The sequence below is a fragment of the Falco naumanni genome, chromosome Z (assembly GCF_017639655.2).
Source record: "Falco naumanni isolate bFalNau1 chromosome Z, bFalNau1.pat, whole genome shotgun sequence".
NCBI classification, from domain to species: Eukaryota; Metazoa; Chordata; class Aves; order Falconiformes; family Falconidae; genus Falco; species Falco naumanni.
This window is the reverse complement of record NC_054080.1, coordinates 26,264,414-26,278,516: the sequence shown is the minus strand read 5'-3', so window position 1 is coordinate 26,278,516 and position 14,103 is coordinate 26,264,414. Positions and strand designations below refer to the sequence as shown.

General features: G+C 34.8%; 1 protein-coding gene across 3 annotated transcripts in view; it reads right to left on the bottom strand.

The window, feature by feature from the left end:
* Positions 1 to 14,103, bottom strand: part of FBXL17 (F-box and leucine rich repeat protein 17) — a 279,919-nt gene that overhangs the window by 83,063 nt on the left and 182,753 nt on the right. For 2 of the 3 annotated variants that reach the window (XM_040579652.1, XM_040579650.1), the window contains one exon: positions 12,552 to 12,628. In XM_040579652.1, the coding sequence (XP_040435586.1) occupies positions 12,552 to 12,628 (77 nt within the window). Of the gene's footprint in view, positions 1 to 9,570; positions 11,145 to 12,551; positions 12,629 to 14,103 lie in introns of those variants that run through there. The other variant, XM_040579651.1, reaches the window with a different exon arrangement.

The following is a 14,103-nucleotide window of genomic DNA, read 5'->3' as shown; positions in this document are numbered from 1 at the left end:
TCTTTCACAATCTGATGTTCACCAACTCTCATTCAACAAAAGACCTGTCAGTAGCTCCATTATGAAGTACAGTAATAAGCTTAACTTTCTGTGTGCAGTTCTAAGCCACTTCCCATAGGAGCTACACAAATGGTTCTTTGTTAAATCTTGATTCAAGATTATAGACTTTTTATCTGCAAACTGCGAGGCGCTTCAAAATCTCTAGTTCTGGAATCTTTGGTAATCTGATGAGTGACAATACACAAAGTTGCAACTATGATGATTAGAGAATCATGAACATCTTACATAAGGAACAGAGCATAGATGTGTGGATAGGTAGCTTCACCCATCTAAAGAAAGAGCTATATGTGTACCTATACTAAAAAAGTGCTACAGGGTTTCTGACCCATATAATTAATTTTATTTCCATGAACTGGGGAACTGGGTTCTTCTGTAGTGGCTTGTACCGTTAGACCTCACAGCTTTCAGAGTTACCTTCTAATTTTTCATTATTTTTTTTTTAAATACCACAGCACAGTTAGATACCTCAATGAGATTCAGGCACTTTGTAAATCTGAAACAGGTTTTGTGCGTGCACATTTCATATATATCTCTCAAAACTCTTTACAATTCAAGTGCAGTTATTTCTTTGTTTGGCACTAGCAGCAATATTTACAATTGCATGAACAGAAGTAAATATAAGAGGATGCACCTAATTTATACAGTCCATTTCCCTTCCATTAGAGACCTTCCTCTTCTTAAAATCAAATTAAATACTATTATGCATTAGTAGAAAGTAATCAAATTGTACTTTATTTTACCAGAATGACTACACTGTTGACCTTTTTATTTTGATTAAAGAAATAACAGGAACACGTGTGAATAAATTCACCAGCAATGTACTTGACTTACAAAATGTTCAACTGCATTATAAATAAGTCAAATATGTAAAAAAGTATATTAAACTGCTATTTAATCTTCTTTCTTTTCCCTTAAAGAAATCCTTGCAAGATGCGTTCTATTTCTGTACTCTAAAGAAAATGTTTAAATTATGATTATATAAAAAACAAATATAAAGAAAGAGCATTCATCCAAGGTATTTTTTCTGTGTGCGTGTTTGTACATGTATGTGCAGTTATGGTTAAATGTGTACAAGTGCAAACACACAGCTGCTGGCAACCCCTCCCAGTGTAAGATCACAAAAAGATTTTGTGCAGATACAAAGCCAGCCCCTTCTACAAAACCTGTGTAAACTCTCACTGTTCATAAAACAGAGCTCGTAAGAAAATATGAATTGCAGGGGGAATAGAGACCTTGAAGAATCAGATTTATTTCAGTCTGCAGTCTCTATTATTTGCAAGGTATACTTGTATATTTATTAATTAAAGGGCAAAATACATCTATTTTTTTATTCTTTTTTCTTAGTAATAACATTTGATCAGAATGTTTTCTTAATGCTGCTCATTTAATTATCTGACAAGAATACAGCATGATAGAGAAAACACCTTCAGTTTATAGAAAACTGTTGAACTACATCTAGGAAAAATAAAGAACTGATTTGTCCCTAATCTATCAAAGGGAAACAAAGTGAAATCTGTGGGTATTATCATCTTTTTCAGTGACAGGCACAAGCAGCATCACTTCAAGGATTTACAGGCAAAAATGGGTACTTGAAGATTTTGGTTAAGCATGCTGGTTAGCAGCTGCCAAAAGTATCACCCCCAAAAAACTACCTCTTTTTCATAGAAAAATCCCTATTTTCCACTTTCTCTGCATATACAAGAACTGTTCTGATCTAACCAGTCCTGTGTGCACCCAGAAAGAAAGACCAAAGTCCTTCATGGAGTCATTCCAGGACAGGGGCTCTTCACGTGTGCTGGTGCCACCAAATTCAACACAAAATACACCAGCCACGATCAGTGTCATAGATGAACATGACGTAACTAAAATGCACAGGTCAAAGAAAAGAGTGGAATTTTAAATATGTTACTGTGCTCATTTTTTCTTAAAAATGTAGCTCCAAACAACTTTCAATGTAGTGTCATCTTTCTGCCTGGACATTTGAGGTACCCAAAAACCTGATGGATACTGTGTGCCCAGTCAGCAGTTCTGGGTTCCTCTATGTGACGAAGTTCCTAGAACTCAGGCACAGGAATGCCACTTGAGGACATTGTTAGTTACAGACCTGACTTCCCAACTTTGGTTCTGGAAATAGCTTCTAAACTCTGTTACACTGTTTTTGTTCCTCCTCAATATTATTCAAGAAAAGCTGATATAGTAAATCTGACACCAAAGTTTTATGGTAGTAGAAATCAAGAAAAAGAGCCAATTGTGGGCTAGCAGTAAAGGCTACATTCCACTGCTATTTTCCACTTCATTGGTCAAAAGAGGTACAAACCTCTGCTTCTACAGAAACAGCAGGGATTCAGACCAAAAGTGAGAGGAGTATAGGACATGTGCAAAACACATAATTTGGGATTTGTTAACCAGACTAGCAACTGTTTTAAGTTAATAAAGCTCTGTGTCCTTTCACTAGGCAGCACCTGTTAAGTATTATGAACTCTTCTCTTTCACTTTCCGTAACAGAGATGCTACCAGCCAAGCTAGTAGGTTAAGGATGTTAGAGAACTTTGATTTGTATTGCTGCTCAAATACAAGTTTTCTTTGTTTTGTTTGCTTTCAAAACAAAATGAAAGTTAAAGAACTTGTGGTTTACCAACATGAAAATACAGCAATACCCAAGCAGTCAAAAGAAGCTTTTACTATTTTTCCAATATCCCCACTGGTATAAAACAAAGCTATAGGCAACAATGTCACTGACTTTTAATGATGTTTCAATATAACTGCAAAAAGAAAGCAAATATAATTAATTCACAAGGCGTTAGTTTTTTCCTCTAAACAGTAAGTCAGTAAGTTAAAAGGAAATAGTAAAAAAAAGTGCTTGTGGCCCTAAGGAAAAATTCAAAGTGATAAATATGCAGCATAAAATGCTCCTGATAGGAAAAGCCATTGGCTGGCTAACCAAGAACCAGAAAGTTCATTTTATGAGTATTTGTTAACATTTGTTCATTTCTGATGTTATTAAGTTCCAGGTTCAAACCTGGAGATCTGAGTTGTATTGGTGGTTATGAAAATGATGGAATGAAAGTTAATTCACGAGCTCAGCAAAAGATGTAACAAGGTGAATGACTACAGTGTGGCTTGGGAGGTTTAGGTTGGGCATTAGGAAAACAAGAAAAAAATATCTTTAGGACTGTAGGTGCAGCACTGAATCACTGCCCAGAGATGTGGTAGAACCTCTGGCCCCAGAGGTCTTCAAGAAATGTACATACATAAAGAGGTCTCAGCAACACACCCCAATGCAGAGATGCAACAGATTAAGAATTTACTTTCATGCTCTCCTTTCCATTCTTAAAAATATTTAACCCCTGACCTGTTTTATTAAATAATTTCATTTTTTATTAAAACCATAAGGCTCTAAAACAATACTTATAATATTGCTGTGACATTAGCCATTTGGGTTTATTTCTATTTGAGAGGGCTACATCAATATCTTAATCAGCATGTTTTCAGGCATTTAAAGACAAAAATTGTTTCAGGTATTCAGACTCTGTGCAATCCTTGAGACTACTGAAATGATTAATATATATTTTTTTTTAAACATAGGCATTCAAAATAATTGCATTATTAGTACCTCCATGAAGTACTTCACATGTTTTTTTTAAAGGGAGGCAGACAGTCACATTATGGTCAAAATGAGCCTTTCTTTCAGTAATCTGAGTATTACTGGAATTAAACAACCAGCCAAGAGAACTTAGAAAATAGAATGTAGAAGGCAATCCTACCACCAAAAATGAGTATTTTTAAAGACTTAACTTAGTTTGAGCAATTATGTTGAAGCAACTGTAACACCTACTAAGAACAAGTTACCATATTTAAACACTCTGAATGGCTATCTCCCTCATGGATGCTGCCTGATGAAAATAATCACTTTTATTTAGGCAACACTTAAGTAACAGACTAGTTTTGAAATGTAATTTGCTAAAATATATTCTACAGTGCATTAAAAAGGAGATCACAAAAACAGAATTTAGAAAAAATAAATTGCAACTGCAGGCTAGCACAGCCACTTTAAAATATGGTGCAATTCTTTACTTGTATGATAACCTATACCAACCAGAGTTTTGTATCATTACTGATTAAACGGAAGATGACTCAGTAAATTCCTTATTTTTTTTTCCTTTTTGCACTGTCTTCCCTCACTTAAGAAAAATACAAATACTGCTTTTAAATTCAGAATTATGAGAGGGAATCTTAAATAGTCCCCATGGAGACTAACATTAAGATTTATAAGAATAATTTTAAATACAGCTGATGTACGGATTGCTTAAAGTATACTGGTAATTGCTACTCAGCAAATAAAGTGGTTTAGGGACAAATTTTAGAATAATTCAAAAGTTCAATGACTTAAATAGAAAGCTGGACTACAGCGACAGTGTGCTAATGTGGGTTGTTATTGGTGTTTGTCAGAAAATATTAAATGTTTGAATTACATTATATTCTAACATGAATATGTTAAGTATAAGTTCCACAGGTTTTTCTTTATCAAGGAAAGCTATCCCTGACTCCAAATCAAATGTTCTCTCGGGAACAGTATTCTCCATTGCACTATAAAATTAACAGATACTGTTTGAAATGAATGATAAGGTAAAAATGTAAAATGACAATGTATTTCTATGGTTGAGGGAGTTTAGCCAAATACAAAACCAAGTTGCAATGACACTAATGTTCATACTATGATCATATTTACATAGTTTACATACAATTTATTTACCCTTTAAATCAGCATTGAGCTGCAAACAACAAGTCTTTAGATACAATAATTTCAAAAATATTTTAGCTCACTGAAGAGGTACCTAGCACACTGATTTCAAGATAAGGATTAACATGCACACTAAGAGGAATAAAGCTTCATGTTACTTTTTAAAGGTCAAGGGAAATACAAATATCACAAGAGAACAGAAGCTGGTTCCTGGGTCAAATGAAAGTTCAGTATTATAGTACAGTTTCCTAACGCAGTAAATAACAGCAAATGAATAAACAAGAACCTGAAAATGTATTTCTGGCAACAAAGGCAGAGGTTGTAGCCATTTCAATTTTTGTCTGAAATCTATTTTGCATTTCGGTAATCAGAAATGAGCTGCGTTTTTCCAAAGATTAACTGAAGCACCTCTCTGTAGAGGTAAAAAAGCACTAAATTAAACTTTCTATTATGATTGATAAACTACTGCCAAGTTTTTCACCAAAGAATTGAAATAACAACCCAAACCACTAAGGTTCCCACAGAAGAAGTTAAATTAAAACAACAGTACCTGTGGATCTCTCTACAAGACAAACTATACCCGAAGTACAATACATTTCCATTTTCCACATTTAGAACAATCTTATGGGAACAAACTGTGTACAAATCACAGGATGCTTCTCTGTTCATCCTGAGGATTCAAAAGTGCATTCCACATCCAGCTTCTTCCAACTAGCTATTATACTACACTATTTTTAAGGGTACAGGTTAAGGAGGACAACCCGTCTTCTAGTAGGACAAAAAATAGTTTGAGGTTTGTCTCATCTCATTGCTCAAAGAGAAAAACCTTTAATATGTACTATAGGACAAGGGATTTGCAACTGTCTGTTCTTTCAGAAATATGCTGTTGCAGTAATTTACCTCACTGTATGGGTCTTGAAGATGCATGGTGGTATCTCAAATCAACTTTTAAAGAAAACTGCATGGAATTTCCGTGACATTGGGAATAATGATAAACTAACTCAAAGAAAATTTGCTTGTTGATAGTTACAGATTATATTTGATGCTGGCGGATTGTTCAAGGGCTCTTTTCTGTTTCAGGGATTACTTTTGATAAAGTTTTAATTTGACTTCGTCTTACGAATGATTTCTACTGAAAATTCCAGGTGACTAAACTTATCTCCTTGAACATTCTTAACAGAACTAAAGATGATGTCCTCTGATAGGTTTCCAATCCCAAAATACATGACTAAAGAGCTATATATCCTTACATTTATAATCCTCTTGGTTTCAATGTCAACAGAATCCTTTAAGGAAATAAAATCAGATGTCAATACATGCAAGGCTATATATGAACAACTACTCCAAACTAAAACAACATAAAAGGAATACAAAAACTTAGAACAAAAAAGTCAAAAAAATGTCCTTCCAAAAGCAATATACTCTCTATTTTTTTTCTCCTAGCTAGAGGGAAACATATAGAAGTCCTGAAATACATGAAAAGACTGCAAAACTTCACTCTGCACACTCCAACATAAACAGTAATGCTATTTAAACGGAGGAAGGAATAGTAAGTTATACTGCGTATTGCTGCTTTGTTAAACTACGTAACACTCTCTAACTAACCTCTTCTGTTAGAGTAAGCTTTCTCTGATCCTTATAATTACCAGATTTTCTAGAGAAGTATTTGCTTCAGAATTTTGAAAGAATGAACATTTTAATATAAAAGCAAACAAAAAGGCTTTACTAGCTGCTAGAGATTTTGTCAAAGGAAGTCAGTAACATTAATGTACACAACAAGGTACAGATTGCTTACCACCTACTTATTCTTCAGGTAATTAATTCTTACAGTCTGCTGGAGTTAAAGTTGCAAGCTATCCACGGGAAAGGAATCTTAAAATTAAGCAAAACCCCTCAACATTTGGCACTAAACATCAACAATCCTGCCGATTCACTTTAGTGAACTCATGTTTCTGAATAATTAAGTAACTGAACAAAAAGTAGGCAGAAAATGCTTTTGCAGAAAGGAAGAAAAAATTTCATAAGAAATATATATATAGCTGCTTTTTCTTTCATATGTATATAGCAATAAATATATAATTAGATAAAATAATATCACCATTTTGTACACACATAAACACACATACATATGTATCTCACATTCATAACCACTGAAGATGACAGAGACCCTGGTCCTTAAAAGATTATCTGTACACTTACAAGCATAAACATAGTTCTCAGTGTGATTACTGTTTCCATACATTGGGTCATTAAAAGAGTACGAAAGAGAAACAAAATCTGCAGAGGACAGTAAGACATAATAGGGGAAAGACTGATTTTGAGAAGAAGGAAAACTTGGAACTCAATACAGCAGGTATTCAAATAATTTTGAAAAAGAAAATGAAAGCTGTATTTATTTAAATTGTACAAATTAAGGAAGAGATTGCAAACCAGAAATGTGTGAAGATGAAATCTTTTTAACTCAAAAAGGTATTTACTACCTGTTTGATTCTGTCTATACATAAGTGCTGCGTTTATCCCACAAAAAAATGTAACTCCCTTCAGAATAATACTGTACAAAAGGCATGATGTTTTAGAAACAGATTTTAAAATGTTAACATTAGGAAAGAAATAGCTGTAGAGAGATCAAGCATTAGAGAGATTTACTAATCCAAGTGAGAAGTAGAAATGAAACAATCTTTTGTGAGGAAATACAGTATGCTTATTCTTTATGATTTGCATGACAAACGCTAAATACTAGAGAAAAAACTCAAGTGACTCTCACGGGATTTATCTGTATTATTCAGTAGGAAGACCTGATCCCTTGATAATTAAAATACTCTATTTTAAAATAGAAAGCATATGTAGTTGAAATACTAAACCATTAGAATTTAACAGCATCTTGGAAAACTATTTTAACATTGTTAGCTGTATCTCACCTCTCAGAAAAGAAACCATAATCCAGTTACAAAGAAAAAGCCATAACTTACATTTATGTTTTGTCTTGTGACAGCTGGACACTGTCTTATTCCTCCTGACATCTATGTAACAGCTATGCCCCATCTATAACATTTTAAAATAAAAACTAAATAATTCAATTATAGTTTGCTGAAATGCGTATTTTTGCTTCAGCAAACATTCTCACAGAAGAAAAACGTTTTAAAAAAATCTCGTGTCCTCAGAGACACTAAATATATCAGCAAATGATGAAAAGAGGCAATATGAGAAAGGAATACTCACTATTTTAGAAAACAAAAAGGTGACATACCAAGTGAGCCCTTTTTTCAATAGTCAGAACCTTAAAGGTATCAGCAAAATACCACAGTTCGTCCTTGTGCCAAGCATCTAATTTGAAAAGCTATGTGCAATTACTTTATAGCTAGAAATAGAGACTTCTAAGTTGGGCAAAACCCAGAACTACTAGGTAATGGAAATTCTACAAGATAACTATTGAGACAACTGTCACCTTCTGCAGGTTACTTGACAAGAATCGTTACAAGATAAACATATTCCGCAAACTGTGCTAACTGCACTCTTACTAATAGTGACAGCTTGGGTACTTCCGTTTTTCAGAAATTTCTTAAGTGATGTGCCACGGCGCAGCTGTACAAAGTGCTGAGTTTGAACATTTCCTTCAACACTTTTTTCAGAAATTGTTTTTGGTTTTTGTTTTTTGTGGGTTGTTTTTTTTTGGGGGGGGGGGGGGGGGGCGGGGGCTAGCGGTGTTTGGTTTGTTTTGGAGTTTTTTCTTTTTCTTTTTCTTTGCTCTGTTAGTGGAAACCTGCAATTTAAGGCTTGCCTTTAAATGATATTCTGCACATACAGGCAAAACCCACTGGTCTGAAAGTGGAAGCAAAGCATTAGAGACTTTTATCTTTCACCACTAGTAAGAGAGCAGTTTTAAAGTAATTCTTAGTAAATTTACACCTAACACTACTGCAAGATCAGATCCTTAAAACATCTAGTCCTGTTTCACAGGCTAGTCTCATCAGATCTTTTCATCTTTGAAAATAAAATTTCTCTTCTGTGGTTCAGAGTGCATAGTATTCTGCACCATTACAAACTTTGTAAGTAAGAATTTACTTAAACCAAATTCCCAGCACTAAGGATATCAATAAAACCCAGAAATAGAGCATAAAATTGAAAAGACAGTTACACAATTCTTGTGTGTGCTTGCTGCCCCAGCTCCTGCTATACATCTTCACATCAACCTAATTCATTTGACACACAGTCTCTACAGAGCTGAGAAAGCCTAGCTTTCATACTAGTTCTTAGTAAAAGCTTAAATACACCACCACCCCCCACCACCCCCATGTTTAAGTAATGTTAAGGTTGTGACACCAAACAAAAAAAGGCAGGAAATTCAAAGATAACACTGACAATCCATGCTTAATTCATGATTGTTTAACAAAAGGGCAAAACAATATGAGGAACTAATGTCAGCTTTAACTTCGCTCTATGTTCTTGGGCAAACAGGTTTGCATCTCAAAGCTTATACTAATTCAGTCTCTCCTGTCAGTCTAGGTAAATTTTAGTGATTACTTGGCATTTAACAACGTGCTGGATGTAAAGAAATTTTAAACTATTTTCCAGCACCATAGCATGTTACACTGTAACAAACATAATTTATTAAAAATGGATTTTTGGAAGATTATGCTAGACAAACATAAATAAAGATATTCTATAAGTCTTTCAGAAGTAAAGAAATCACACTTTGTATACAAAAAAATATAAAAATTAACAAGTTTGTAATGTAACATGAAATACAGCAAATTTATTTTCTTACAAATTAACAACTTTTAGTATGAACACATCCTTCAGCTCTTGTTTGAATCCTCTGCTGTCAGTCTTTTTGTATAATAAAACATTTTTCTGGGCAACAACATGTCAGAGAAAGCACTGCTGCCTATGACTACATTATCAGGGTGTAGGCTTTTTAATTAATCTTTTAAGCTTCAAAACAAAACTCAGTATTTTAGTGTACTTTAAAAATACTAATTGCATATAAGCAGGTCTGTCTGGTAGTCTGCATACCATCTTATTGTAGAAATTGGAAAACAAAAGAATGAAATGAATAAAATGATGAAGTTCATGCTTCATAGTCTTCACTAGAGTACATGAAATTACCTCATACTTACTATAGCATTAGTTGCAGGGCAACAATTACATTTTTTGCTGTAATTATTTTATTTATTTACTGCAATTTACTTAAACTTGGTGTCAAGATTTTAATTTCCAAAGCCAGCACAATTATGTGTTTCACCCTCAGGATTATCAAACAAAAAAGCATGGCTGCATGCATCTGGATGCTTCCACCCAGTCATAGCCTCACACAGTCTGAACAACTATGCATGTGAAGTTATGAGTCTCTAAGACCACTCAAGACCACCTGAATGATCCCACAAGAATTCAGGCACACGCTTCTCAGCTGATTTCCTCTACTTGGCACAAACACAAAGGTGCAGAGGCTTCAAAAGCCTCTACGGAAGAGAATGGCTGCTCTTTTCCTGTTGTAGAAGGAGGCAGCTTCTTTGACAATGAAGTTCAACTACAAGCTGAGCTTGCAGCGCTGTAAGGAGCTCACATTTTTAATTTGGCAGCACCTCAAACAAATGTGGGAAAGTCTTCCAATGAAGCATCAGGAAATAAGTGAAAAAGGAAGAAAGGAAAATGGCGAAGCCTGACTCCACCATGCAACACTCCTGCTAACCTAATTAATATTCACTTGCTATCACATTATTAATCTTTAAGACAAAATTTTGACTCCTTACAAAGCATAAAATATGCTTATAAATTCTACTTTGCTACAGTTTATTTTGCATTTTCAGCTCGGCTATCAGAAACAGATGAATATATTTGTCAGGCTGGCATGCTGAGATATGCTGAAGATTATGATGATAATCACTTAGTCTTAATAATGTATCAAAAATCAGTATCACAGCTGTTTTGCTGGATGTCTTACTGATCCTTATTAACATAAATATTAAAAAAATGAAGTGAGCAGTTAAACCTAGTATCAACACTATCAACTGAAAATGTTCTCCAGTTCCCAGTAATGGACTGCAATGATGTGGAATGACTGCAGAATCCAACACATTAGTGATCGGTGAGCCTCAGTCCACAGAAGACAAAAGAAGCTCAGGTTGGATGACTATGGTTGCCAACCTAGTCATCTAAGCTCTCCATATGTTCTCCACTTACTCATTGTGTGTAACACGCTTCCCAGTTTTCATCTGGCCATGGTCACTCCTTTCCCCTCCCTCCATTCTTTCATAAGCAAGACCTTTCCCATCCTCATTTCTTTGCTTCAGTTTCTCAGTGCGTTTCCCTACTTCGGGAAGAAATCCTGTTTTCCTCTCAATACCTGCAGCCAATGAAGGGTGAAATCAGTTTGAGAAATTATTAATCCTCAAGATGTAGATCCTATTATTCCTATGACAATTCTTTCTACATGGGTTGCCAAAGTCAGAAAGGACAAAAATACAGCTAACAGACCTGCAATACACAAATGGACAGTCTCACTTCCAGCTGAGGTCCTGCACTTCTGACCCTATAGCACTGATAAGAAGCACCTTCATTGTCCATTTGTGTTCTACAGTCAATTCCCCTCCCTGAATTTCCAGCAGACAGTTCCCATTTCACAAATTCACCTTGGCCAAGTGGTATCCAGGCCAAGAAAATGTAAATTTTCAACTTTGGCAAGATCTGTTCTCCACATGGAAGGACAATGCATCTCCGCAAACCAGAGAAAACAGTATTACAGACTCATGCTCCCTCTCCTCTGCCATGCCCAAAACTCCCACAAGTGTTTTGTGTTTCTCCCTACAGCTGTATTGTGAGCTCATGTTCAAATACCATGGATGTGAGGCAAGCTGAACTCTGCAGACCAATGTACCCTTGAACGCACCCCTGCAAACCCCAGTGAAGTGCAAAATCTGAATGGGAAAATAAAAGAATGAGTTTGTGACCACTGCAAAGGTAATTTATCACTTTGACATAGTAATTCTTTATAAAAGCTATGGAGTAAAAAGTTAAAATAAAAAAAAAAGAGTGGATGAGAAACTAAAAAATCTGAAAACCTGTGACGCACGTCTCAAAGATACAGTTTGTAAAGCCTACTGAAATGTAGGCATGTTAAGTGGGAGAAATTTGAGCATTTGACTTTACTGCAAAATAAGTGTCTTACTTGAGGTCAGTGTCTCATTTGAAAAAATCAAAAAAAGATAAAGCAGCCTCCGCAAACATACTCAAGTGCTCAGAAGCTTTCCTATTCCAGACACAAATTTTGCCTCTCTATGTGGCCTATCAGCCAGAAAGCCTAATGCATAAGCTGCTCCTCTCTATTTTATCATAACAGCATTTTAAAGGGATCATGAAGTTCATTCAAATTTTACAGCCTACAATAGGTAATCAATCCACACTCACAGCTGCTTAGTTATGCTTTTACACCATCCAGAAATGCACATATATATTTTGATTTTCTCTCAAATGCTCTCCTGGTTTCCAGGACAATCCAAAGGCCACTCCACCCAGTCTGCCCAGTAACCGTCACTTCTATAAGGAACACTTTGCAGCACATATGCACACTGACTTTCATACATCTCACCACAGATATTTTTAGGCATGTCACTTTTTGTACATTTCCTATTTTTATTGATAAAGGGCTTGAAAATTTTTATCTATAAATTTCAGACACTTTTATAAGAGACCCTGTGCAAAGCTAGTACAGCTCAATCTTCACAAAACCAAAAGATGTAGTTGTATTACATACCATAGTCAGTGATCTTACAGGACACTAAATACAGCTCCCTCAGGTTCTGGCCTTCTTTGGCAATCACCTCCACACATCTGGAAGACACACACAGTAAAATCACTGTTAAAAGACACGAGATCATTTTCAAATAGCAAAAGCACAGTCCATAAGTCTAATGTATTGTATCTCAATTTTTTCATTTTGTAAATTGTTCCATACAGTTCAATGAAAATGTATATGGCTACATGTATGCACTGGCGAAAAATATTATTGTATCTTGAATGCTTTTATATCAATATTTTGATAAATCTCTGAATATGTGAGTTGCTTGAAACATATACAGACAAGTCCTTGGGAGAACAACACAAATGTGAATTTCCATTTCTTTATTAGTCTGTAACTTTGGAAAGCTTCTGTTGAAAGATTTAAGCTTTGAGTTCCTTCTTCTAGGGAAGAACTATAAATGCACTGTAATGAGGACAAAAGATAAGAAAATTAATTTCAAATCCATGTTTGTATTCCTTCAGCGATTATTGCAGGAGTCAGCATGCATCAGATCATGAAATGCTACATGCCACTGATGTTCCAGTATGTTGCCAGAGAAGCTTGTACAGATCAGAAGAGCTTAGTTGTTTGCCTTGTCCCAGCTGTGATGAATTTGCAATGAAACATGTTAAGATTTTTTCTGTTAATCTTGTTTGACTTCTTGTAAGCAAGAACATTAATATGAATTAATTAATTAAATGATTAATGAAATAAAACAGGGTTACTACATACTTGTGATCAAGTCTATATTAATGTTATGTTTGCAACTGCATTGTCTGTAGTGTATCACTTCAAAAATATAGTTCATAAAATATATTTTTATTCCAATTAATGTAAAAGGCACTGCTGTTCATTAGATCAGCCAACATGACTATTGTACACATAAAACCAATTTAACACGTATATTTTATAGGATAAATCTTAAGAATTTCTTCTGATCCAATATATTCCTCTTTAATTTTCTGATCAATTACCCAATCATCTACTCTGCCTCTTAAATCAACCCTTCTAGTGTACACAAAATTAAATTACTTGCCAATTTAAAACCACCAACAACAAAAAAGGTACTGCTGAATTTGTCATAGCTTTTGGAAAATATACCAACATCCTCAGGGACCTTTTTCTTCCACTTACCACCACCAATAGATTATCTCCCAATCTAACTGTTCATGCTGCCAATTTTAGATTTTAAAAGCAACCACCTAAATCTTACAGCTTACAATAACATAATAACTGAATGATAGCCCTTCCTATCTATTTGTCCACTCCCTGCTTCCTTCTTCTAAAATCTAGAACAAAAATTCACTACTACTGCTAAAACAGCATGCCTCTGACAGAATACCTTAATCATAATTCCTTTATCACCATTATAAATTTTCAACCCTTGAAAACTGTGAGAGCATAATATTTAGAAAACTTTTGCAACACTTATTACTGGGAAGAGGTTGCCTTACTGTATGAATATACAAAGAAAGGAAAGAATATTTAACATGGTAACCCCTGACAGGGAAGAAAAACAGGGTTA